General features: G+C 46.9%; 1 protein-coding gene across 1 annotated transcript in view; it reads right to left on the bottom strand.

Annotated features, from left to right (window-relative positions):
* Positions 1-3,359: 3,359 nt before the first annotated feature.
* Positions 3,360-27,983, bottom strand: part of RCSD1 (RCSD domain containing 1) — a 52,224-nt gene continuing 27,600 nt past the window's right edge. The window contains exons 2-7 of the mRNA XM_018568745.1: positions 17,646-17,747; positions 13,456-13,539; positions 11,241-11,312; positions 7,206-7,409; positions 5,403-5,852; positions 3,360-3,377 (exon numbers count right to left, since the gene is read on the bottom strand). Of these exons, the coding sequence (XP_018424247.1) occupies positions 3,360-3,377; positions 5,403-5,852; positions 7,206-7,409; positions 11,241-11,312; positions 13,456-13,539; positions 17,646-17,747 (930 nt within the window). The remainder of the gene's footprint in view (positions 3,378-5,402; positions 5,853-7,205; positions 7,410-11,240; positions 11,313-13,455; positions 13,540-17,645; positions 17,748-27,983) is intronic.

Below are 27,983 nucleotides of genomic sequence, written 5' to 3' on the forward strand. Positions count from 1 at the left end.
TCTTCCTTGGGCCCTACTATTCCATTGACACCGATGATTTGGGGGGTTATTCACATACAGTGTTGCAGCATTGGCCTTGCAGGAAGCCTGTGCTCACAGAAACACCAACTTGAGTGACAAGAAGAGACAGTCACTGAGCAGTGCTACGGAGAAGGAAGCAGAGACTGCATATGTAATGAACCAATATGGCTGAGCTCCATGTACATATATAATAACACTCTATACATAGAAACAAGATATATATATATATTTTTTGAACAATATACACAGAAAGATTTTTTTTTAAAACATTAACACACTTTAAAATATTTACATCAAGCTAGTCACATGACCATCTATAGCTAAAATAAAAATAGTACAGATTCCCTTTAAATTGTGGCACACGCATCCATTTATCTATAAGCACCATGTAGCGATCGGCGTCCCTCGCATCCTCTCCTGCCGGCTAGATTCTGGGGGTCCAATCAGTGACAGCTGATGAGAAGTCACCTGACCTCTCCCATGCGGCCGCGGAGATCACATGAACGCTCTGCCGTGGGCCGGCGAGTGGCGATGGAGGTACAATGAAAGGTTACAGCATTACCACAACAATAATGCACATTACATTGGGAAAGACAATGGCTCCCTGACATCAAAGACAATAAGGAGTGCCAGCAGTACACTTAAAGGAGAACTCCAGCAAAACAGAACTAATGTAAAGCAGCCAAGAAAATAAAAATGAATAGCCCATTAAAAGAAAAAAGTCACCTCCAGTCCAGAAATTTCCCCACAGTAATTTTCCTGCAACTAGATGTCCTCAGCCTGATGTCCAGCATCATTCAACCCACTTTCCCTGATCCCAGGTTATCCCGGACAAGCCCCCAGCCTGTAACTGGACAGGGAAAAACGAAACAGCGCAGTGATACTCTCATCTCTCTGTCACTCCGCTCTTTCCTCCTATCAGTCTTATAGTACACCCCTGTCTAGCAGGGAAGGGTGCCTGAACGTTTTCTGCTGCAGTTTCACATTCACTTACAGGACTTATCACCACATGCACTGATTGGCTCCTTGTGTTACTGCTTCCTCTGTTGTGCAGGGACTGAAATAGGCTGATACCAGGTGCTTACACAATACATTTAATGAGGTAATAATGATTACAGCGTTGCATTAAGTTGTGACTTATATATATACTGTACATCCATATAAATAATATATACACTATATTGCCAAAAGTATTGGGACGCCTTTACACACACATGAACTTTAATGGTATCCCAGTCTTAGTCCGCAGGGTTCAGTATTGAGTTGGCCCACTCTTTGCCACTATAACAGTTTCAACTCTTCTGGGAAGGAGTCCACAAGGTTTAGGAGTGTGTCTATGGGAATGTTGGACCATTTGTGAGGTCAGGTACTGATGTTGGAGGAGAAGGCCGGGCTCGCAGTCTCCGCTCTAATTCATCCCAAAGGTGTTCTATCGGGTTGAGGTCAGGACTCTGTGCAGGCCAGTCAAGTTCCTCCACCCCAAACTCCCCCATCCATGTCTTTATGGACCTTGCTTTGTGTACTGGTGCGCAGTCATGTTGATAATTCTATCCAGCAACGGGCAGCCCCACCCCATCCAGACTTGCTGCAGGAACTGATCCGTAACATTCAGGGCCCGTACACTCCCACTTCATTGGACATAACCAGATATTACATTCTTCCAAAAGTTTTGTTTGTCACCAGAGTTCTTCTTTAAAAAACAAAAATCTAATATTTTCCGTTGTGTCGCTTAAAACTTTAATAAAAAGACAATTAAAAAACAAAACAGCGCGGGTACTTTTACGCCACAAGGGGGGGTGAAACTCTCCGCAGAGGGAACAGAACTCCCAACTTGCCTCGCTAGCTTCCTGCCGGGTGCTGCTTAAAGCTAAACCTCACGTATCCAAGTGCCTGAACACAGAACTGTCTGTATTTCACCCTGATACCCTATTGGCTTTTCCAGAACAAGAAACATAACAGGAGGACATCTTTGGTCACAGACGGTTTATATTTCAGGAAGCTTCGCAGGACTTTCAGTTTAAATCAGCTAAATACATTCTCTCAAACAAAAGGTCTGTAAAGTCTTACAGGTCGTTTTCTTTCTAAAGCATATGAGTAGAAAAGCCTGTGCCATGCCAGCATGCTGCAAAGCAGGATGGTTGCTCTCTGTGGGAAGCAGTGGTCTCTCTACAGGGGTACATCATGCTTCCTGCTGACTGGACAGCTTTGGCTCGGACTCAGCAGGGGGGGGGGGTGCGTCAGACCTCTGCAGAGAGACCACTGCTTCCGCACAGTAGATGTCCTGCTTTGTAGCTGCTGGCAGGGGACAGGCTTTTCAACTCGGACTGTGGTTGATTTAGAAAGAAAATGAACTGCAAGGCGTACGTAATATGCGCGTTTGCCGCATGTTTTTACCGCGATTTGTGGTAAAAGAAACGCGTGACAAATGCGCGTTTCCGAGGGCTATCCTGCTGTATCCTAATGTATACGCGCGACAAATACGCCCCAAAGAAGCTCCTGTATTTCTTTGGGCGCAGGGCGTTTTACAGCGCGTTCCTCCAGTTGTGAACCAGGCCTAAGACTGAACTAGGGATGCCCCGATACCAGTATCGGTGCCGATGCCGAGTATTTGGGGGAGTACTCGTACTCAGCCAAATGCTCCAATGCCTAGCCCGATACTTCCTGTATCAGGAAGCCGGGCAGAGAGTCATTACACGCTGCCTGGTTTCCTGATTGGCCGGGATGCCGGCTCCATGCTTCCTTGTCACTTGTGGTGAGGGAGTATGGAGTCGGCTTCCCAGCCAATCAGGAAGCTAGGCAGTATGTAATGAGGCGCTGCCCGGCTTCCTGATTGGTCGGGAAGGTGGCCAATCAGGAAGCTGGGCGCCGTGTAATGACGTGGCACCCGGCTTTCTGATTGGGCTCCCTCATGACGAGGGAGCATGGAGCTGGCTTCTCGGCCAATCAGGAAGCTTATCGGTATTGGAAAGTACCGGAAAAAAAATATCGGTACTCGATACCGAAATACCGGTATCGGTGCATCCCTGCTTTGAACTTATTTTGCTTTGTACCCGGAATGTATTTAGCTGATTGTAACCGAAAATTGAAAAAAACACACAAGGCCTATTAATCTATACAAAATGCATTCGCTGCATGTACACTATAATCCCACTCATAGACTGGATCGCCTGGACATGCCTGAAGGAACTCCCCGGGACACAATGACGCTGGCCGCACTGCGCTAGGGAAAGGTGTTCCCCCGGGATGGAGAGATGGTGGCCGGATCCGAGGCCGCGACGAATCCTGAGGATGTCTGCCTACCGCGTTGTCCCGCCAAGGCTCGCGTCGGTCACTTCTCGTCATTTTTCCGGATTATCCTGAAGAAAGACAATAAAAGGCATTATAGTACCACATATAGTACCACCACGCGTCAGAGATGTCTGAGGGATCATACGAGACGTTGCTGTGCGCTCTTCTCAGCCGTGTCTCTGAAATCAGTGTTGACGCTGCCCAAACTGCTGCTGAGCCTATCACTTGCTTGCTCAGTCACCGGCACTGATACAAGGCGACAGAAGCTTAGGGGATGCCCTAAATCAGGTTACGCTAAACTGCAGCCCTCCAGCTGTGCTGAAACTACAAATTCCATCATCCATCTGCCTCTGGTAGTCATGCCGGTGGCTGTCAGAGTCTTGCAATGCCTCATGGGACTTGCAGTTCCTAAGCAGCTGCAGGGCTGACATTTGGCTACCCCTGCCCTAAATGAACCATCCCTATTCCCGATATGACTTCTGGGCTGGGATCAACCCAGACTGAGGAGGGCCACTCACGGCTTGAATTTGGGCCAATCCAGCAAGAATCAGACAACATTCGAGATGTATATGGCCAGTGTAAGCAATTTTAATCTCTGAGGGGTTTAATCACTTGGTGGCAGTTCACTTCATCAGGCTGCAGTTGATCAGGAGATATTAAAGATGACCATACACTATACCAGGGGTAGGCAACCTTGGCACTCCAGCTGTGCTGAAACTACAAATCCCATGATGACTCTGCCTCTGGTGGTCAGGCCTGTGCCTGTCAGAGTCTTGCAATGCCTCATGTGGCCTGTAGTTCCTCAGCAGCTGGAGCGCCGAAGTTTGGCTACCCTCTAGTCTAAATGAGCCATCTCTGTTCCCAATTTGACTTTGAGTCGGGTGGTGCTCTGCCTCTGGTGGTCAGGCCTGTGCCTGTCAGAGTCTTGCAATGCCTCATGGGACTTGTAGTTCCTCAGCAGGTGGAGCGCCGAAGTTTGGCTACCCCTGGTCTAAAATATTGGGAACCGCGATGGTTCATTTAGGCTCTAAATGAACCATCGCGGTTCCCAATATGACTTCTGAGCCGGGTGGTGCTCTGCTTCTGGTGGTCAGGCCTGTGGCTGTCAGAGTCTTGCAATGCCTCATGGGACTTGTAGTTCCTCAGCAGCTGGAGCGCCGAAGTTTGGCTACCCTTGATCTAAATGAACCATCTCTGTTCCCAATATGACTTCTGAGTCGGGTGGTGCTCTGCCTCTGGTGGTCAGGCCTCTCGCTGTCAGAGTCCTGCAATGCCTCATGGGACTTGTAGTTCCACAGCAGCTGGAGTGACTAGGTTGCAGTGCCCACTGTACAATCAGTTTGTAAAGTGCGTGGTGAGCCTAAAGCTCACCACACATGTTACAATGTGATTGCATTATCTCCTTTAGATCTACCAACAACTGTGTAGTACAAGGGCCTGCCTGATTTGATACAAATGATTTGGATAGATTTGGTAGGTTCTCATTTTACATAGCTTTGGTGAGTACGCTGTCTGTACAGAGATTGTATGGTCAGATTGTAACATGTATGGTGAGCCTTAGAGTGAGTAGAACTAATATCTACAGACTGCACTGAACTGAATGCATTGAATTGCACAGAATAGAACACCACTTTAGTTATCAGGCATCCGAAGCAGCCAAAAATAACAAAATCAACACGAGGAGGGTAAAATAGCAAAAAACACACTTTCTGCAACATTCACCTTAAATCCAATATCCACCTTTCTGCCACTAGATGTCCTCAGTCTGTCCAGCATCATTCAGCCTACTTCTCCGAGCCCAGGTTGTCCCGGACAAGCCCCCAGACTGTGACTGGACAGTGAAAGGAGAAGCAGCACAGTAATGAGCTTATTTCTCTGTCACTCTGCTCTCTCCTATCAGCATGCTTCTTTTCACCACATGAACTGATTGGCTCCTTGTGCTGCTTCTTCCTCTCCCACTCCAGCCCTGCTACTACAAGAGGCTGATACCGGGTCACATTCAGGTACTTACACAGCTTGTATTTAAGATGTAATCATTAATTTGTATATTCTACATCTGCCCGGCGTTCAGCTTTATTATGTCTTCTACTCACATCAGCATCTGATTTGCTAGGCGCGCTGCTCTCGTCCTTCTCTTGTCCGTCGCTTGGCTTGTCTTTGTCATCCTCCGTGTTCACTGTTTCCTCTTTAGTGATTGCTGAGTCTGTGACCCCTGTGTCCGGTGTGGCCTCCCGCTGTTCCTCTGCTGTGCTCGGTGACCCCTCTTCATTCTGTGTCTCTTTCTCTGTCTTTCCTGGGTCGTCCTGTGCGCTCTCCGGTGACTTTTCCTCCGGGTCATGTGACGTTGTGTCTGTCTCGCACGCTGACTCTGCCTGCCGGGTCTCGCCTGTATCCTTTAAACCCCCAACGCCCTCTTCTTCCACCTTATCCCCGTTTTCTTTAGGCGCCGTGTTTATGATGTCGCTTTCAAAGTCCAAGTCGCTTTGGGATGTTCGAAACCTCCGGCTTGGGGGTCTTCTCTTTAGGGAGCCTCTAGTCCGAACCTGGGTAGGAGGAGTATATGAGACAACATCAGTGACCCGGATTCATTTCAAAAGCGAACTCCAGACAGTTTATTTATGACTGTGGCCCCACTGGAGATATGTGTCCCTCCTTTCCTTCTTCCGCTGACACCCATACAAGAAATGGAGGGTCCAGGTGTCACCAGGAAGTCATAGACAGCAATAAAATATTGGGGTTTGTGCAGCGTGTCTGGATTCTGGGCTGCAGGCTTGTACACACAATAGGATCTGAAGTGCCACACCACAAGTTATAAAATGAACTTGCCCTTTAAATCATGAGACTAATGGGGGCCATATTTTGCACAGGTCCAGGTTCATTTAAAGGCGCTGTAAATCTTAGGGGCAGTAGTGTATCCAGGGGATGACACATGCCCTGGGTGCCACTTGAAGGGGCGGCGGCGCTCCGTGGGTCAGCAAAAAGTTCCCCGACCCAACGGAGACAGCTGACTTTTTGTCTCTCCCCACCCCTCTCCCCTACACATCTCCCCACCCGGCCCTTAGCAACCGGCGTCCCGCCCAGCTCCTGGCAACCATTGACGTCACTGGTTGCCAGGAGCTGGGCGGGATGCCAGGGGTGCAATTAGTTGTAGATACGCCTCTGCTTAGGAGCCACTGAAATCCCATTGCACCCATAAAAACCACCTTCATTTCACCTTCCCCATTGACTCCAATGCATTTAAAGGGTGACATCGGGCGCCCCGGATCTTCCCTAAGGCCTGGTTCACACCTAGGAGTTTTTGAGCAGTTGGAAAAGCGCCCAACACAAGAAATCCCATGACTTTCAATGGCCCCTGTTCACACCTGAGCAGCAAAACGCCAGCAGGAAAATGCCAAACGCCCAAAAAGGTACAAGAAGTCTTCTTTGGGCAGTTAAAAGCGCGTTTTTGCCCCATAGACTTCAATGGAAACGCCAGAAAACACGCGGCAGAAGCAGGTTGCACATTTTTCATGCGCCTTTTTGAGCGTTTGTATGCGCAAATAACCGCAAGCTGAACACGCACGAAAACAATGCCACCTACTTGTGAACCCGGCCTAAAATTTTGGGGAAATCACAACTTTCGCTCACCCCTAGTCCCTAACCAACGACTGACGCTCCATTGCTCTAGTAGGATGCAGCGGAAGAGCAATACATAATAACACACTGGAAAGAAGATCCATTTACAGACTCGTTAAACCTTTCCGAGCGAGGGCACCACACCTCGGGGGATGCCTGTTAAAGTCAACATTGAAGGGCTGGTGACGTCTGCGGATTACCCCTCAGCTGCCCATTCCGCTTCTATTACAAAAAGTTACTCCACCAGCCCAATGACACTACAATCCCCCCCCAGCAGTAACCTTAGTGTAGCTTGCGAGAGGGGCGCCCTCTGGTGGCTGCTCAAAGCTGACTGGGATCTCCTCCAATTCGCTGGTACGCGGCGGTAGTCCTGGGCTGTTCGGTGTTGAGGGGGGGCTGTTAAACGGAGAGGCCATGATTTTGAGACCGGGGCTCTTCGGCGATGGGCCCGGGAGAAAAGACGCAGGAGCGAATGCCAAGTTAGCCTGCAAGATAGAAAAAAAAAATATGCTGCGTTTTAGACCAATGAAAGCTAATTACATAGGGGCAGGGGTATAACTACAATATATGGGGTCCCCCAGGGATCACTCTGTGTGACACCTGGAAATATCAGTTGGAAAAATAGTGTCATTGATCCTACAATGAAGTATGTGTATATCAGGGACAGGCAGCAGGAGAGCTGTAATCATAGTCAGCACGCTATTAGGGATCAGTGCTGGGGATTGATGTCATCACGGAAGGATAGCAGTGCAAGTAATTCACTTTTAAAAAAGAGCCCTGGGCAGTTAAAAAAACGTACCCTTGCGGTGGGGGCGGGGCCAGATTTACTCTCCCTGCCGCCCCAAGGCCAGGTTCTGCAATGCGCCCCAAAGACAGGCTGGGGGGGGGGAACCAGAGAAGAGAGGTAGGTGTAGGGGGGTGGCTTTCTCACAGTACATTTAGTCCTGCCTTCCTAAAGCAGGACTAAATGTAGAAGGCAACTTACCGCCACACATAAAGTTCCGGGCGTCGGGGGATTCCATACCGCTGCTGCCCCTCTATGCCCTGCCGCCCCGAGGCATGGCCTCGGTGGCCTTGTGGGGAATCCGGGCCTGAGTGGGGGTACCCGAGCACTGCAAGTGCCCATTTTGTCTAGGGGGCTCAAATAATGCTTTATTACTCCCCCACTGTATTCTGTATTACTCCCCTCGTAAGTGCTGACCACCTCTCTCCGCTCCGGCTTTACAATGCCCCTCGGCGCCCTCGTGTCTAATGCAAGTCAATGGACGTTATGTGGTGATTTTAGCTGGGCTTAGACTGCTGGAGCCCATTGAAGAAGAGATTTTGAGGAGCGGTCTAGCAGCCTAGAGGAAGCCAGCAGAACCAAGGACCACGTGAGGGGATCTGCTTTATTTGACCTCTCTAGACCAAAATGAGCACTTAACCCTTGCAGTGCGGAATAGCCCCACCACAAGGGTACATTTTTGGATTTCCCAGCTACCAACAACCATTATTCAGCATCAACTGATCTTTGTCAGAACATAACCTTTAGAGCAGTGGTTCTCAACCTGTGTAACCTCGGGACCCACATGTTTCCTTGGTCATTAAGGCGTGACCCAAAAATGATTTCATTTCTGAAACATTTTAATTTATTACACAAAACAACTTGTGCAGTATTCAGCAATATATATTTTGCTGAAAGTAAATGAATTAAAAAAAATTAAAAAGTTTATAAAGAATAAAAATTAAATATTTAGGACCCGATATTAATGCGCCGGCCCGAAAGTGAGGAAATAGTCCCCTCTCTCCCCGGGCCATACCACTTTATCGCAGAGCCCGGGGGAGGCCGGGAGAGAGGGGACAGTTTGACATTATGAGGTTCCACAGGCTGAACCACAAATTCCCCCTCTAGTTCTCTCTAACGCAGATGGGCCGGCCTATGCAGACATGACGCCGCGACCCACTGCAGAGGGTGTCGCGACCCACTTTTGGGTCGCGACCCACGAGTTGAGAACCACTGCTTTAGAGCAGATGTGGGTAACTCCGGTCCTCCAGCTGTTGTGGAACTACAAGTCCCATGAGACATTGCAAGACTGACAGTTACAGGCATGACTCCCAGAGGCAGAAGCATGTTGGAATTTCAAGCACAGCTGGAGGGCCGGAGTTGCCTGCCCCTGATTTAGAGCATCGATGGAATTTCTTAGCCCATACACCCCTTTTACTACCCTAGCCAGCAAGTGCTGAACATTATCAAAAATAAAAATGCATAGCTATTCGTCCAGTGAAAATGCATGTACATTCATCCTGTGTGAATTAACCAGCTGTTGCGTGAATGGGGCAAAAATCTAATGTTCTTAAAGTGTATTTCCACTTTCGAAAGATAATACCTTTTTTTTTTTTTTGTTACATGTTCTCATTCACATAGAAAAAGCTTAACAAAAATGTAAAAAATGCTTTTTGCAGTTTAAATTACTTTTACATGGGTCAGGGTTTGTTGCCTCCTTAAGGGTTCAAATTTCTACTTGCTTCTCCTTCTTTTGTAATGTTGGGCAGGGCTGTGAGGGGTTAAAGGGTTACAACTCTGGCTTCTGCATTGCATGTTAATTAAGTTAATGAGAGAAACACAATCCAGAAATTTCAGTCCTCAGTCTTTTTATAAGGACAGATCACCGTAAAGGTGCTGGGAAAAACCTGGAATCAGCCATGTTGCCTGCTGCAACAAAACATCTAAAAGGTAAGAAATATATATATAAAAAAAATATATATATATTAGGGCTGTGGAAATTAAAGATTAATTTCTCGATTAATCGTTAAACTTTTTGATTGATTCAAAATTGATTTTTTTTTTTTATTTGATTAATCGAACACGAAAATTTTAATAATTACCAGCCCTAATATATATACTGCAGAAGTGGAAATATATCTGTGAAGGTTCTCATTCATCCAGGTCATGGTATACAGTATTTGTAAAAAAAATTGATCAAAGCGACTGGACTGTTGTATTTTTTCTTGAACAGGTTTTGCTGGTCATGTAACTACTACATACAAATAGCAATAATTTATTCACGCAATGATAATTATTGCTGCTGCGCTATTCTATAAAATGTATTACTGTTTCTTATGTATTTTAGTATTTGTCCACTAGATGGCGCTATAATCCAATGATACTCAAACAGGAAAGATTTTCTATGTAACATGTAATAATCTGTTTAGTGATTATTATTATTATTATTATGTATAATCTATTGATATTAGTACCAATTTGTTACTCATTATTTTAAAATAATCAGTCAAATGGAAGGGGAGTCTCCCACCCTATTAGTGATGACATAGAGCTTTTGGGCTTATTTCAATGGCATTAGTTTGACTTCAGTTTAAGGGCCCATTCACACCATTTGCGGTTCCTTCCAGAGCAGCAGCTGCTGGAACGCACAGCAATCGCTCACAAAACTTCCCCCTTTGTTCTGGGGTCGGAGGGGGCATGGCGGTGCATTGAAGTCAATGGCCCTGCAGCCATGCTAAGGTTGCCACCTGTCCAGGATTCACACGGACAGTCCGGATGTTGAATGCTGTGTCCGGGTTTCATGGCAGCAGAAACCCGAACACAAGATGTCAGGCGACAGGGGCAACCAACATTACGATAGGGGCTACTGGCCCCCCACTGAAAATAGTCTCAACTGTGATATTTACATATGAATGGGCGGCAATATTTACATATGAATAAGCCACGACTCATTCTTCCCAAAAAAATGTCCGTGCGTCGCTAGTGTTCGGATATCGCTTGAAGAAAAGGTGGCAACCCTAAGCCATGCCCCCCCCACCCCGTGCCCGCAGTGTGATCGGACGTGTGGCAAAACATTGCCTGCGTTCCGGTCCACTGCCAAAACAAAAAATAGAGCAAGCAGCATTTGTTGCGCTTGCAGTGGACCCGAACGCAGGCAATGTTTTGCTACGCGTCCATTCGAACTGCGGGCAGAGGGACGTGCCTGCAGTGCCATTGACTTCAATGCACCGCCACGCCCCCCTCTGACTGGTGGATCGGACGGGGGAGGGGGCGGGTACAGCTGGCTCTGCCTCTAGATAGGCAGAGCCAGCTGTCAGTCACGCAGCTGGGCGGATCCCGGCACAATTGTCGGGATCCGCTTCAGCTGCGGCGTCTCATTATACCGCGAGCTACAGCTCGCGGTATACTGAGCCTAGGGTGACGGGAGGACGCTAGTTTGTGTCCTCCCGTTACCGTAAGGAGAACTATGGGGAAAAGACTTAACCCCATAGTTCTCCTTTAATGCCGAAGTGTCAAATGTGAGTTGTTCCGGAGTATCTGAATTTCCACCCACCTGCAGCTTCTCAATAAGAGGGGAGCTCTTCACCTTGATCTTAGGCATTTGTGTGTGAGGAGGAGACACTTTCTGCAAGAAGAGGAAAGCACAAGGTGTAAATATAGAAGACATCCCAGCGATGGCCATTCTATAGTGACTACACAGATCAGAAAACTGAGAATTCATTAGGTGGAGCCTGCTAGCATAGGTCATCCCCTGGATTCTTATATGTCTTGGATGCTCCCTGCCAAAAGTACTGGCTCTGTCCATGCCCACCTCAGAGTTTTGGGTGCCCCCGCCCACCATTGTGTGTTCCCAGCTACTCCTGTTACATTCCCAACAATATAAAATAATAAATATCCAGCAGGGATGGTGGGAGCACCTCATAATGGGCACGACAGGTAAACAGACCCAGGAACTCAGCTCAGGGATGATGGGAACCCTTCATAATTGGCACAGCAGGGGTACAGACCCGGGAACTCAGCACAGGGATGGTGGGGACCCCTCATAATGGGCACAAAAAGTGTACAGACCCAGAAACTCAGCTCAGGGATAGAAGAAGCCTCAAGAAAAGCCTCTAGCATTAGTTACAGCAGGTGTGCAGACCCACAAAATCAGCACAGCTATCATGGGAACCCCTCACAATGGGCACAGCAGGTGTACAGACCAAGGATTCCTAGTGAGATAGAAGAGACTGTCATGTGGTTTAAGTCTGCAGCATCTGCCACACGCTGAAATATCTGTATTTGGTGGTTTGACCTTTTAAACGACAACTGTAGGTACATGCAATGTATCATTTTCTGCTTTTTCTATCAGGAAACACCTCCATTATGAATAACTACTCGATGGACACATGGTTGTCACTTTGTTTCTGGATAGGTCTGTAGCCTCTGGTCCCATGATTCTGTGCACCCCCTCTGAGAGGCCAGGGCTAGAACCCGAGAGCTCTTGGCCTGTAGGTAGCCGGAAATACCCAAAACTACCAGGTGGGCAAGGATAGAGTCAGGAATAACAACAGCGAGCTCATACACCTGAATTCCCCATGTGCAATAACAGCAGCTCATTCAACTCTACCTGTAATTGAGATATTACAAAGCGTTAATATGAGTGAGTGTGATGGCAGCACATGCCGGAGGATTGGAAATGGTAAAGGGTCCACCACTGAGGTCATGGCTTACTGGAGATCAGAGAGACTCTTATTGCCTTATTTAGGGCTTCTGTAGATGGGCAATGCAGTGTGCATTAAGCTTGTTCTAAATTGTTCCTACACCGATGCATCTGATCTGCAGTTGACCTCCTTCTCACTGCAGATGACCTCCTTCTGACATGCAATTGGCCTCCTTCTGGCCTACAGTTGATCTTCTTCTGACCTGAAGTTGATCTCCTTACCTGCAGGTTACATCCTTTTTGACCTGCAGTTGACCTTCTTCTGACCTGAAGTTGACCTTCTGACCTAAATCTGATCTCCTTCTGACTGCAGATGACCTCCTTCTGACTGCAGATGACCTCCTTCTGACTGCAGATGACCTCCTTCTGAAATGCAATTGGCCTCCTTCTGACCTACAGTTGATCTCCTTCTTACCTGCGGGTTACCTTCTTTTTGACCTGCAGTTGACCTTCTTCTGACCTGATGTTGACCTCCTTCTGACCTGAAGTTGACCTCCTTCTGACCTGAAGTTGACCTTCTGACCTAAATCTGACCTCCTTCTGACTGCAGATGACCTCCTTCTGACATGCAGTTGATCTCCTTCTTACCTGCAGGTTACCTTTTTTTGACCTGCAGTTTACCTCCTTCTGACCTGCAATTGACCTCCTTCTGACCTGAAGTTGACCTTCTGACCTAAATCTTATCTCCTTCTGACTGCAGATGACCTCCTTCTGACATGCAATTGGCCTCCTTCTGACCTGCATTTGATCCCCTTCTTACCTGCAGGTGACCTCCCTTTTGACCTGCAGTTGACTTTCTTCTGACCTGAAGTTGACCTTCTTCTGACCTAAATCTGACCTCCTTCTGACTGCAGATGACCTCCTTCTGAACATGCAATTGGCCTCCTTCTGATCTGCAGTTGATCTCCTTCTTACCTGCAAGTTACCTTCTTTTTGACTTGCAGTTGACCATCTTCTAAGCTGTATCAAGCTACTTTTGTAGTCCTATAGACTTGTATGGGGAGAAAAGTAGTTCTGAACAAAAGCTCATGTACTCGGGTCCTTATGCTTTAGGATGGGAACTTACCTCATCGCCATTGTTGGTGACCTCGGGTTTGAATAAGGGCAGTGAACAAGGCGGTTTCTTTCTTGTGGGTTTGTATGGTGGAGCCTGAGAAGAGACATGAGAAACACCATGATTATATCAGGGGAAACATACTAATTTATAACCTGGTGGAAGGAACCACTGCTACTATGGGTTTGCAGTGTGTGTAGTGTAAATGTTGATACCAAAAGGTGCCTATAAGTACCTATACAGTTCCCAAACATCCTTTTATGTGTGGCCAGGAAGCCCTTCTTGTTCTTGGGTGAACATGCATAGAGGTCTCAGCTTCGGCAATGCTGAGCTCCCCTCCTCCCTGCTGTCCAAATAACCAATAAGAGCGCAGGTATTGGATGTTGACATGGTCTCATTGGCTTGCAGACGATAGGAAAGCTCAAATTTGGAGACCTCTAGGCCACTGTTCAACATATGCCAAAGATCGAGGCCTACCAAAGCTGACAGCCAAGCTTACACAGAGCAGAGTATGGGAAGTTCTCTTTGGTCTGTTGGAGTTCATTTTCATTTCTTGGTTCGAACCTGCTCAGCTACAAAATGTAGAAGAGCAGCCGCACACGGGAACAAAAATTCATATGCCCGTATGTGTGGATGGAAGTCAGACTGGACCACGTTTGTCATAAGCTTGCCATTTATGGATAAATTAGGGGCCATTTTTGTCTAGGGGGTGAAAATAAAGAAGAAACAGTCACCCGTTCCTCGGTCCTGCGACAGTGAACATTCACTTTTTTGTCCCTCCGCTTCAGCTGTGGATGTCCCTCTGCGTCTTTACATCTAATAGACCTGTATTAGACATAATGACATCAGCAGGCCTTAGACCAACAGAGCCTGGGGGGAGAAGAGGCCGTGAGAACCGGCCTAGCAGCCAGGTAGGACCCAGGATCGGGTGAGCATTTCTTCTTTATTTTCATCCCCTAGACAAAATGAGCACTGCCCCACTGCAAGGGTTAATTTTTTTTAAAAATCCTAGAGTTCCTCTTTAAGGGCCATATTTTGCTATACAGCGTATTTTGCCCCTTGGTCTTACACTGTTATCTTGCAAGCTATTACTTCTGAGAAGTGGAAAACAGAAAACAGGAAGTGAGGACAGGTCAGATTGCAGCAATTCTGATTCACTGGTTGTGATGTGACCACAAACCCAGGCAGTGGGGTTTCTACCGCGTGCTACAATCTGAATGATGGAGTAGTCTTAAAGTGGACCATGTGATAAGGTCCGCTTATTCAATGTGTCCCCCTCAACCTCCCAAAAACGCTGAATGAAAGTGAAAACAAAAGAAAGAATTAGATAATAGATTTACCTTTCCCCCGGCTTCCTCCTACGGCGCCTAGGAGAGGGTGACATCATCCTCCTTCCAGGCAGATCTTGGAGGAAGTTGAGTTGCCCAAGAAGATGATCCTGCAAAGTGCTGCAGCACGGTTTGGGCTACTCAGCGTTCCCCCGAATCTTGTCTGCAGGATGATGTCACCCCTACACTATGGAAGCCGGAAAAGGGTGAATACTGTATATTTTGTAACTGTTTTCCCCTTCACAATTTTGATTTTTTTTTGCCCTTTTATGTATCCTTGAAGAAAGAGGGGCACATTGAAAAAGCGGACATTGCTGAAGAGCAAAATCCATTTACAAAAGCAATTCCAAGCACCGAGTCAACTACTAATACTGGCCAGTAAATTTTGGCAGCATTGCCAAATTAAGAAAGTTTAATTCTGTTTCCCTCAACCTGCGTTCTATGTCATCTACTGTGACCAGAATCCAGAGAGCACCTGACAGTACTGCACATTTACACTATCCAGCACTGGGGAGAATATTATATTCTTATAAATGGGAGCAGTTAATATATTGTATGTCATGATGGTGGCCAAGATATCTATGTATTCCCTTTTTTTAAATTCTAAATGTCTTTATTTAGATATAAAAGTGACAGAGGTTTGGACAAACTATAACACTGCCAGGCAGGGGTGTTTCTAGGTTCCTAAAAGACCTGGGGCACCAAAACCAAAATGTTAAAGGGTTTGTACTAGTTTATCATGATCAGAAGTAGGTCAAGCATTACTTATGACTAGGGCTGTTACTGATTAAAATTTTTGTGTTTGAATAATAAAAAAAATTTTTAATCGATTAATTTTGATTAATTATAACGCGCATACAGATCCAACTACATTGGCCTATACACATACAGCACAGCAATTAAGTAATAAAATGAACTAGGATCACACTAATCCAGCACGTTATTAATCTCACGTGCCCCACTCAATATGGCCGCCGCTTGAGTGGGGCAACTCAGAATAATAACGTGCTGGATAAGTGTGATCCTAGTTCATTTTATTTCTTCATTGCTGTGCTGTATGTGTATAGGCCAATGCCTTGGCTGGCGCTCGTGCAGAACAAGTTTCTTGGGCAAACCTCTTAGTTGTAACGAAACCGGAAGTCAGGTGGACGCAGAACTCGAAGTGTCGACAGATCACTGGCCCAAGTGGCTCCATCGGCTAACGGAGGGAAGGGGGGAGGAGTCCGGTGACGTCGATGTCCGTGACGTCACCGGATTGCCGACGGGACTCCCGGAAGACCCGGAAAGCCGGCGGAGAGGTGAGTGTTTTCATTATTGATCAAAAGAATTTTTATGATTAATCGGTTAATTATTCGTTAATTTCCGCAGCCCTACTTATGACTGAACAGAAAAATCAAATTCATGATACTGATATATTGTATATGAATATCAATGTTTGTATTAATATAAATAATAATTATAAAGTTGATAATATAAATATATATATCACTGACGGTCTAATATTGTTTAGGGAAAAAGAAATATGCATTGTGAAGTTCAAGTTCATATACAAATACTTAATTAAAGACGTCAGGTTCAACAATTGGCGACCCAACGTTGAGCTCAGGGCTCTGTGCGAACCATTCAAGTTTTTCCACACCAAACTGGTCAAACCATGGTCTTTATAGAGCTGGCTCAGGTACTGATTTTGAATCAAAAGACCTGGCTCATAATTGGCATTCCATTTTATCCCAGAGATGTTCAGTAGAGTCGAGGTCAGGGCTCTGTGCAGACCACTTAAGTTCGTCCACACCAAACTCATCAAACCATGTTTTCATGGAGTTGGTTTTGTGCACAGGAGCAGGAACAGGTGTCCACATAGGATACATGCCAACTGTCCCAGATTTGCTAGGCCAGTCTTGCATCTTGGCCCTCTGATTTTGGATTGTGTCTCTGGGAATTTGGGCCCATTCAGCCAAAGGAACATTTGTGAGATCAGGTACTGATGTTGTATGAAAAGATTTGACTCACATGCAGCGTGCTAATTCATCCCAAAGGTGTTCAGTAGGGTTTGGGTCAGGGCTCTGTGAAGGACACTCAAATTCCTCCACAACATACTCATCAAACTATGTTAGATGAGAACATCTGGCTGACAATTGGCATTCCAATTCATCCCAAATGTGTTCAGTAAGGTTGAGGTCAGGGCTCTGTGAAGAACACTCAAGTTCCTTCACACCAAACTCATCAAATCATGTTGGATGAGAAGATCTGGCTCATAATTGCCATTCCAATTCATCCCAAAGGTGTTCAGTAGGGTTGTGGTCAGGGCTCTGTGAAGGACACTCAAGTTCCTCCACACTAAACTCATCCAACCTTGTCTTTATGAAGCTGGCTTGGTACACAGGGCACAGTCATGTTGGAACAGAAAATGGTCTTCACCAAACTGTCACCACAAGATCAGAAAAGCTCAATTGTCTAAAATTCCTTTGCATGCTGTAGTATTAACAAAACCTTTCACTGGAAACACCTGAATTCAATCATTTGGAGGGGCGCCCACATAATTTTGGCCATATAGGTAGGTGTGATGGTCAGGTGTGCACAACCTTTTGACCATATAGTTCATCCTGACAAGTTTCAGCTACGTACAGGTGCCCTTTAAACTGTTGGATGTTGCCCCCTGTCACCAATCGCACGTTGGTTCTCTGGTAGTCGTTTACCAGTGAAGGCTTCAATATAATTGGTGGCCGCAGGGCAACAAGAGCAGTTCTCTGCTGTGCAAATACCAGAATTGCTGGTTTCCAGGCCTGGTGGCGGTACAATGCAGTGTAAAACAGAATTCGCTAATATATCACTTCAGATTACAACAGTGTAACATATCAGAGTAACAGTAGTCACCTCTTTCCTGGGGCTGTTGACCTTGTCGCCAAATAAACCAGCAAGTTTTGCAACGGACGGTGGTGCTGCCTCTTCAGCTGGGTCACTCTCCCCTGACTTCCCCTGGAAAAAGAGACATATAGACTTAGTATACATACAGTATATAGCTTAACTAATATATAGAAATTAAAGGAACTGAATGAATATCTATCAATAATCAATCAATAATAACTAATAACATACATAAATATTACTTGTACACCTTTACACACCTTCACTTCCTTATTAATAATAAGTTAGGGCCTGCGCCGGCAGGCTTTGGTTTGCATCAGGCAGGTTTTCCTATGCAAGTCTATGGGAATGTAAAACCCCCTTGATGCAGGTCAGTTATACATGTCAATAATTTTGAATGGTCTCAAACTGATAATATCGACACAAGCTCAAAGTATGGTGACACAGGCCATGATATCAATGATATAGCTAGACAAATTAGTCATAGGGGTGTATTTATAAAGTGTTCGCAGAGCGAATAGCACTGTGAACATCTGATTTTTAGATTCACATCCCATTATGGCCACTAGATGGAGCCGTAGCACTGGAAATTCCTATGTTCTTCGGCTCCACCTAGTGGCCCCAATGGGCGGTGACTCTAAAACGCAAACGTTCGCAGAGCTGTTTTATCGTTTGCCTTCCAGTGTTTTTGTCTTTTACAGGCGCATACTGAAACTGCTAAATTGGGTCTGGACATCTCGGCATCAGTGAACTCCAAAAAGGGTTAAACAACCAGCATCTGATTAACACTTCTAGGGCAGTCCATACAGTACACCCTTCAGAGGCTTTAGTAAATAAGGAATGACGTCTGTTTCCTGTCTCAGTGATAAGAGGCCTGATGGAGGGTTTGCGTTAACCTATTTCCGTCCTCCAGAGATTCCACTCCGGCAGGCAAAACTTATCTCCCTGTTAATGGGAAATGGAACGGCTCGTCGTGGGAAATTCTCAGAATACGGAGATGTCTCGGACAAGCGGCTCTGCTCGAATTGTGCCGCAGGTTTCCATTGCACAGAGGCCCCTGGAGCAGGACAGCATTATAAAGAACCAGGACTCCGAAATGCATGTCCCCCCAACTGTGCTGAGGGCCAAAATGGATGAGCTCTACCACTCCAGCAGATGTCACATCCCATTACACAGAATACAAGGGAGCAAGGACCCCATTAGGTAATCAGAGTGGTTTTGTTCTGACGGCCCAACTGACTTGAGACCCGGTCACTACTAGGGCCACCAGTGTCAAGAACTTCCACGGTACTTTAGAGTAAACATAAAACTGTGCTTATGGTCTACCCCTCGACTGTCCCTATGCTCTGAAACTAATTTATTCACCCTGTGACTGGACAGTGAAAGGAGAAGCAGCAGACTGATGAGCTCATTTCTCTGTCACTCTGCTCTCTCCTTTCAGCACCAAAGCACAACCCCGCCTAGCAGAGAAGGGGATTTATCTCTGTCCCTCTGCTCTCTCCTCCTATCAGCACCAAAGCACAACCCTGTCTAGCATAGAAGGGGACCTGAACTTTCTCTACTGCTGTTTCACTTTCCTTGCCCCCACACTGGGACTGGAGAGTGAAAAGAGAAGCAGCAGACCGATGAGCTCATCTCACTCTGCTATCTGCTCCTCTCAGCATGCTCCTTGGACTGGAACACACCAGATCGGCTCCTTGTGCTGCTTCTTCCTTCCCCTTCTCAAAGCTCTGCTGTACAGGGAGTGCAAATGGCTGATGCCAAGTAAGATTCAGGTACTTACACTGCTTGCGGTGTTCAAGAGCGCTCAGCCCTGATGCAAGCAGTGGGCCGGCTCATGGGAGGTGTTATGCAAATATCAAAATGCCTTGATGGATGGTTGTCAGAATAGAGGATGGGGCATTATAGTGAATTTGCATGCAGACTGCCCTAGGTAACGCCCACATGTGAGGCTGAGCCTCCATGATTGAAAGAAATTAAATCCAATGAATGAAAGGGGCGGGGCCAGGGACAGACAGGCTGGAAAGGAAAGTACAAGATGATGCTGCAGCTTCTGATGCACATTGTGAGAAGCTCACAGTGTGTAGTGACATCAGAATAAGCCATCACAGTCAAGGAGAGGAGCCGCTACAACTGCAAGACTGAAGGGAAGGCCGGAGCTCAGCTTTAAATCAAGATCCCTATCCTTGTGTTAATTGAGCTTGTTGTGTGTATAGGAGCAGAAAGCGAAGGGGCCCCCCGGGGTCCCTCCAGTGCTCACAGCTCTTCCCCTTGCTTTTCTCCCAACTCTCCATCAGCCTCTCCTGTGGCTGCCAAATTCACTGTAATTCTGGGAAAGTTTATCACCGTCTGTCAGATAAAAGGGGCTGATCTCTGGCCGTGGAACACTCAGATGCTCGCCATCTGACAGAAGCCAAGGGAGACGTTTCGTAATGAGGATTACACAATCCTTCCTGAATGGTCTGCAGACGCCGAGCTAAGATGTGAAAGAAGAAATACCTTGTGCCCTGACCAGAGGAGCACAGACAGTGTGTATTGCACCGCAGGGAATGCAGAAATACACAGGAAATACTGCACTATATGTATCTTATATTAGAAAAGTGCAACCTATCAAAAAAGATGACATCAAATCCTCCAATCAATACAAATACCATATATCGATATATAGAATACAAATATATAATGTATGAAAATATCTATAAATGTATTTTGTTTCTCCCAACTGTACAGCAGAGCCCAGATGAAGGAAGGGAGAAGCAGCACTGGGAGCCAATTAGTTGTTTTACAATGCAAGGAGCATGCTGATAGTAGGAGAGAGAAGAATGACGGAGAGATGAGCTCATCAGTCTGCTGCTTCTCCTTTCACTGTCCGGTCACAGGCTGGGGGAGGGAGAAGGCCTGTAGGCGCTACTGAATTGTAGTTCATGGATTTCTCAGTTCGAGCTGCCAATGACACAGATTTGAGTCTTAGTTTCTGTGTGTGGCAGAGGTTCTTAAATCACATGTTCTGACCAGTGGCAGTGCTCAGTAGCAGCCAATGTCTACGCCTATGCACTGTCACATGACTGAGGGAGTGACGTCACCACTCCATTTAGTGTCCATCACCAGCCAACACAAAGTGTTAAGATGGCAATACACTAGCAGATTTCAGTAAGCACGTTCGTATGAAAGATCTTTCAGTCGACTTCACTTCACTGGAAACACCTGAACTCCATCATTTGGAGGAACGCCCTGATTTTGGCCACATAGTAAGTGTGATGGTCAACCTTTTGGCCATCTAGTGCATCCTGACAAGTTTCATCTAAGTACAGGTTCCCTTTAAACTGTTGTACGTCGCCCCACCATCACCAATCAAATGTTCATTCTCCGGTCTTCATTTACCAGTGCAGGCTTCAGTATAATTGGTGGCTGCATGGTAACAAGAGCAGTTCTCTGCTGCGCCAATACTGGAATTGCGGGTTTCCATGACTCATTTGGAGGGGAGTTCACAAGCTTCTGGCCATAAAGTGTATATCATTGGATGGCAACTCATGGTTTTTGCTGTAAAAAGGCCCTTTCTATTTTTTATGGTCTGCTAAATGATCTCAAGAACATTTTGGGATTGGAACAGAACCAACATAGACCTAGTGCTAGCATCTGGCTAGTATAGTGTAAAGGGGTTGGAAAAGAGCCTCCATAGACCTAGTGCTGGCATAGGGTATAGGGGTTGAAACAGAGCCACCATAGGCCTAGTGCAGGCATCTGGCTGGTATAATGTATAGGGGTTGGAAGAGAGCCACCATAGACCTAGTGCTGGCATAGTGTATAGGGATTGTAAAAGAGCCATCATAGACCTAGTGCTAGTATAGTGTATAGGGGTTGGAACAGAGCCACCATAGACCTAGTGCTGGCATAGTGTATAGGGTTTGGAATAGAGCCACCATAGACCTAGTGCTAGTATAGTGTATAGGGTTTGGAATAAAGCCACCATAGACCTAGTGTTGGTATAGTGTATAGGGGTTGGAATAGAGTCACCATAGACCTAGTACTAACTGGCATAGCGTATAAAAATGAGGCATTGCTGTTGTTATTAAAGGAAAGCTGTGAGACAGAATCATTGATGCTACCAATGCTGGTTGCCTAGTTGCCCTCCCGGAATGTTGATGCATTGGCTTGAGTCACTTGGCATCCCCCATGTATATGAGTGAATGATTGTGTCCTCCAGGTGAAGTTCACATTGGTCATACTGTAGAAAAAATTTGCTAATACTTAGTAGAATAGCCGAACAATCATCTCGGAGAGTATGGCGGGTCAGCGTCTGCTTTCCCTGGTACGTTGCGGCGTGGTGCGTAGTGACGAGGATATCATGTTTAATGGATGGCTATAAACAAAGTGCGCGGAGCTTTTAGAGGGTTTACCCAGTAAGCTGTCAAGTGGCTGATCAGGCAGTAATCGTCTGAAAGCCGCCACTAATTCCACCTCATTGGAGGCCAGGAGAGTGTGAAATCGCTGTTTAGGAATTTATTTCATTGTGTGTCTCAGTTTGGGTGTTTGGACGCTCCCGGCGCACTCCAACCAATATCCGGGGATGCACAAAGGCTCCGATGAATGCTTCCTTTCCCGATCATGTGGTCACAGTGATTGGCAGCCACATTGATCATGTGATCGGGGGCCCATCCTACCGACTCCCATTCGTTACTGGGATGGACACGGTCGCAGTGTTGGGTACAAAACATTCCCAAACCGTATCACCCTTCTATGATTGGGTCCGGATGCTGTATGGAGTGCTCTGGAAACCTCGGATCATGTCTAGCTTATAAACAAATCACAAAGATGTTTCCATATATAGAAGAGGGGAAAATGAGAAATCATGGCGCCCTCGAAGTCAGGGGCCCGGTACAGAAGGATAACATTATAATGGCTGCCAGCATCCATCACCAAGATGGCCGCCAGCAGGCGTCAATGAGATGACAATACGTGCGCGATGACATCATCGTGCAAGCACGTGGTGACGTCACTCGCATACTCGATGACGTCACTGCAGGGTGTCACCCGGTCTCCGCTTCGGGTGATACCCAGCCTCGGGACGACCCTGCTGTATCCTGAAGGTGGCACAGCTACAGTGCAATGCCCAGTGATCCCTATTGTTCAGGCCAATCTCCGAATCAAAAACACGGCTCCCCTCCAGCTTGAAAGGGTCCGTTCACACTTTAAAGCTTTCTCTGGAAGTATTAAAATTCCTGCCCAGGTTCGGCCCCGCATTCAGCTTTGGGGTTTGCAGAGGCGTAGATACACTTTCCATGAGCTGCAGTCACAAGCATCTCCTCCAAGATGCCAATCACAGCTCCTGGACCATCGTGCTGATATCCTGCGGCCCCTTACAGCCGCTTCCTGTCTACATGCATCAGCTGCACATCATTACTCTGGACCTGCTTCCCTAAAGGGACAACGATGGCTCATGGCTGTGTAATGCGTTTCAGCACAGTGGCCCATTAGGGGGGTGTGCGTGGCAAGATGACAACGCAGGAGCACATTTGGGAGACTGTCACCTTATCACAGGAAGTGCCTGAACATGGGCCTTCATAGCAGGATCACCAGGGATTGTTTTAATGAAAGCTGCAGATTTAAGAAGATTGGAAACAACTTTTGAAATGACATAATATAATGAATGTAGTATGCTAATGGAGATCTATAACAATGCTGCAATGTTTGTTTGTGCAACTAAGTTACCCAAAACAACATCCCTGACCCAGGAAACGCTGGTTGCAGTTGTGGCATTGCATCATTACCACGATTGCTTCAGATACACAGCAGTTTGCTGGTTGCCACCCTTCCTTACCGGCCGCTAACTCTTCCCTTCCAGTCTTGCAGAGCTGTACCGGCTCCTCTCCTGGACTGAAACCGCTTACACTGATATCACTGCACCCTGTGAGCTTCCCACAATGGGCATTAGAAGCTGCAGAAAGTCAACTAGAGCCCGCCTCATTTCCTGGCAGGAGGACATCCAGCGTCATCTAGCGTTTTACTCCCTAGTCCTGGCCCTCCCTTTAAATTTCAGTTCTTTAGATCATGGAGGTGCGGCATCACATGGGGGCGTTACCTCGGGTGGTCTGCGTGCAAATACAATCAGTCCAGGAACACCCACTCCTCCAGACTGACATCCGCCAATCCAGGCATTGTGATATTTGCAAGAGCCAGCCCACTGCTTGCTTCAGGGCTGAGCAGGTCCAGATTGACATAGGAGCTACTGGAGCACCAGCTCCAGGCCTATTTTCAGTGGTGGGCCTGGAGCAGGCACTCCATTAGCCCCTATGTTAATCTGGCCCTGATGCAAGCAGTGGGCTGGCTCGTGCAAATATCACAATGCCTGGATTGGTGGATGCCAGTCTGGAGGAGTGGGCGTTCCTAGACCGATTGTATTTGCATGTAGACCACCCTAGGTAACGGATCGCCTCGGTATGCACAATGTCAATCCAAGCCCGTTTTCTATCATTTTTCTGGACCTCATAAGAATGCTGGACTGCGTCACTTCCGATGATGCAGACTTAGCCGTTGGAGGCATGCTAGGCTCAATGCGCATGCGCCCTTGTTCTATAGTAATTCATAACATTACTCGATTGCGTCATTTCCGGTGCAGCCACATCATCTGAATCGGCAGTCTTCCTGACGCCCTTTCTTCATGCACATGTTCACCTGGAAGTGACGCAGTCGAGAAAAATGACAGGCCACTTGCCGGGTGGTGTCGAAGAACCTGCTGCTGAGAACCGGGGCCCAGCCCGTGGGACAAGGAGAAATTGTATGGGTCAAGAAAATGATAGAACAGCGGCGCATATGCATTGAGCCCAGCACGTCTCTAACTGTTGAGTCTCCAACTGTTGAGACCGTATCACCACCCTCGTGGGGCCCCAGCTAGAAGCGAGCAACCGCCTAACAAGGGCCCGGTACTTCCCGTACAACCGACAGCACCAGGTCTATGATGCCCTTAATCCAGCCCTGCACCTGAGGGCTCTTGACAGAAGTACAAAGACAGGGAGCTGTGATCCTGCTGGCTCCTCCCACCAGCCACTTTCTGCCTATATTGCTTAGAGAAGCATAGGGATCTAGTGATGATGTCACTGGGTCTACAATAAGGTGTGTGATGAGAACGGTTAGGTTTTATTTTATAATGTAATCATCATGTTAATGAAGGAGAGGAACCAGGAAAGGCAAAATATAAGCAGAATAAACTTCAAGTGCCTGCACGTCGCTGATGTAACACGATGCAAATCCCTTCAGGTGGTGGCGACACAGATCTCGCAGTGCCCATGCGAGCGTGGAAAGTGGCACGTGTTCCAGTGCAGTGACACAACACTTGTTGAACACAAGAGGAAGTGTGCACATTTCCGCTGCTCGGCTTCAAATATAAACTCGTTTTACATTCATGGGAAGGTTAATAACACCTTTTAGCTCCAATTATGCAAATGCAATCAACACCTGGTTGTGACTGAATTGAGAAAGCTGGTTGGATGACCATTGATGACCATTGAAACGTCTTCAAGAAAAATACAGCATGTCCAGCTGCCTTGACTTATTTTTTACAGATATACCATGACCTGGAGGAATGAGAACCCCCACAGACATCTTTAGAGACAATAGTTGTCCACAAGGCAGAGTGAACATTTTCAGCCATCAATAAAGAGTTTTGTCGTCACAAAGGCTTCGGATACATTTGCTCTGGCACAACGGAGGAGAAATGATCTGGCAGATGTAATCAAATGTCTCAGATCACATTCTCCTGCGTTTAGTTGTTCCTGCTTTATTTAGGGGGGTTTGGCGCCGTTTATGCGCATTGACCCGCGCTTGGTCAGACCCTGGAGGCAGAGGCATGACATCATTACGCACACGTGTGAAATAACGTCACGAGCACTTAACTGCTGGTATCTGGTGGGACAAGGTATGCCGCTGCGTCTTCCTCCTCTCTCAGTCCATGACCGAGTGCTTGACTTTTCAGAGGGGGGGACACCACAATGACTGTCAGTCATTGTGGTGTCACCCCCCTCTGATGGTGTCACCCAGTGTGGGCCGCACCCCCCTTGTAACGCTACTGCCTGGACGCTGATACCATTACAAGAATCGTTACATGCATTTATATGAGTCTTCTGAATGCAGGTTTGTCAATGTGAATGAGGCCTTAGGGGTCACTCACACAGGCCTGCATGCTCATGCAGAGACCCGATCCCGGGAGGGACAGGTGCTGCGTTTAATTGCGTGGAGCAGCCTGTACATCCCTATGGGAGGACGCAGCTGCACACAGTTACAAGCAGACCCAAACCTGTGCATCCGTGCAGGTCCGGGTGTCCGCACTGGGCCACCTGGACTGGCAGGGATGTGCAGGTTCGGGTCTGTGTGTACCCACGTTCAACTGTGTTGAACGCGTCCGCTCATAGGGAGGTACAGGCAATTACACGCAGAACATATCCCTGTTGGTCTCTGCATGGGCGTGCACTCTGTACCAATATGCACACCCATGTGTGTGACCCCCCTAAAGCCTCAATGACATTGACAAACCTGCGTTTAGAAGACGCAGAAGATTTTAGCATCGGTCCAATGTGCTGCCAGTTCAGGGTGATGGTGTGCCCTCTGAGCTGTCTAATGTATGGAGGGCCAGCATTAGCCTATTTCTTTGGACCCCTAATTGGTTTAGTCTGGGACGATCAAAAACTAAATGGAATCCAATTATGTCTTGAAGAGTTCAGGTGGATTATGGGGCAAGTCTCCTCCCCCCTTCCCATGATGTCATAAACCTAATAAGGAAGTATAAGGACGTTCCTTCCTGCTCCATAAGCATAACCATGCACGCTTAGTCAAACCGAATATACACCCAACAGACTATAAGAGCTTGGTCCAATCCTATCTGTATGTCCAACTATCTATAGACGTATATGAAGTACGCGAACCCAAAGCACCTTTGTATGTGTGTATCTGCTGGGAATGCTCCGGCCGCAGCTGATTCGGCCGAGAGGGGGTGTCACTGACAGTTTTGCTAGGGCTGGGCAAACTCCGGTGTACTAGGTTTTGCACCAAGACCATGCATATTATTACTCGTGTCATGCACACTTGGTCCTGATCAGGACATGATGGAGATGACAGCTACAGGGCCTGCACCTTTAAAATGGGTCAAAATGCCAACTTTCATATTTCTATGCCCATAGGATCGCCTTAAAGGGGAACATTACCCTTATCTTTGAAATGACAACAAACACACCTTTAGAAATGTTTAGTAATAACAATCTACAAACAGATACTTCTAGATAATTGCCGGCTTTTTATTCTTTACATACTTACATACTAATTCTTCTCACAACGGCCATTTTTACTAAGGGCAGATTCATATATCTCCCTTTACTTCCTGGAATTCTGGCACATGTGACTAGGACATGTGACCATGCACATCCTCTCAGGGGAGGAAATGAAACATGAAGAGTTCAAAGATGTACAATCAGAAGAAAATCTTTTGTGTTAGAATATGTTCTCCAATTCTATCAGATATTAATTCCATTTTCTATGTGACTGTCTCCAGATAATTGAAATCTTTGCATGTTTGTAATCTTCTGATCTTTAAGCTGGCCGTACACAGATCGAATTTTGGTAGGGTCCTGTTGAACTGGCCAATATCCGATTTGTGGCTGGCCCGGTCGGCATCACCTGGCTCAACAAAAGTCAGTTGACCTTTGTCAAACCGGATGGTGCTATTCGGGTCAGCCTCAGGTCAGCTGAGGGGAATATTGTCAATGAAATGGTGACTGCAGTCAATATATATATACACAATATTGCCAAAAGTATATGAACACCTTCAAATCATTGGATTCCGGTGTTCCGTGAAATTTCCTTGCTACTAAATATTCCGCAGTCACCTGTTAGTGGTATTATAACAAAGAGAAAGCAACTGGGAACAACAGCAACTCAGCCACGAAGTGGTAGGCCACGTAAAATGACAGAGCGGGGTCGGCGCATGCTGAAGCGCACAGTGCGCAGAAGTCGCCAACTGTCTGCAGAGTCAATAGCTACAGACCTCCAAACTTCATGTGGCCTTCAGATTGGCACAACAACAGTGCGTAGAGAGCTTCATGGAATGGGTTTCCATGGCCGAGCAGCTGCATCCAAGCCTTACATCACCAAGTGCAATGCAAAGCGTTGGATGTCGTGGTGTAAAGCACGCCGCCACTGGACTCTAGAGAAGGGGAGACGTGTTCTCTGGAGTGACCAATCACGTTTCTCTATCTGGCAATCTGATGGACGTGTCTGGGTTGGCAGTTGCCAGGAGAACGGTACTTGCCTGACTGCATTGTGCCAGGTGTAAAGTTTGGGGGAGGGGGAATTATGGGGGGG

The sequence above is a fragment of the Nanorana parkeri genome, unplaced genomic scaffold (assembly GCF_000935625.1).
Source record: "Nanorana parkeri isolate BGI_ZX_2015 unplaced genomic scaffold, ASM93562v1 scaffold1239, whole genome shotgun sequence".
Classification (NCBI taxonomy): domain Eukaryota; kingdom Metazoa; phylum Chordata; class Amphibia; order Anura; family Dicroglossidae; genus Nanorana; species Nanorana parkeri.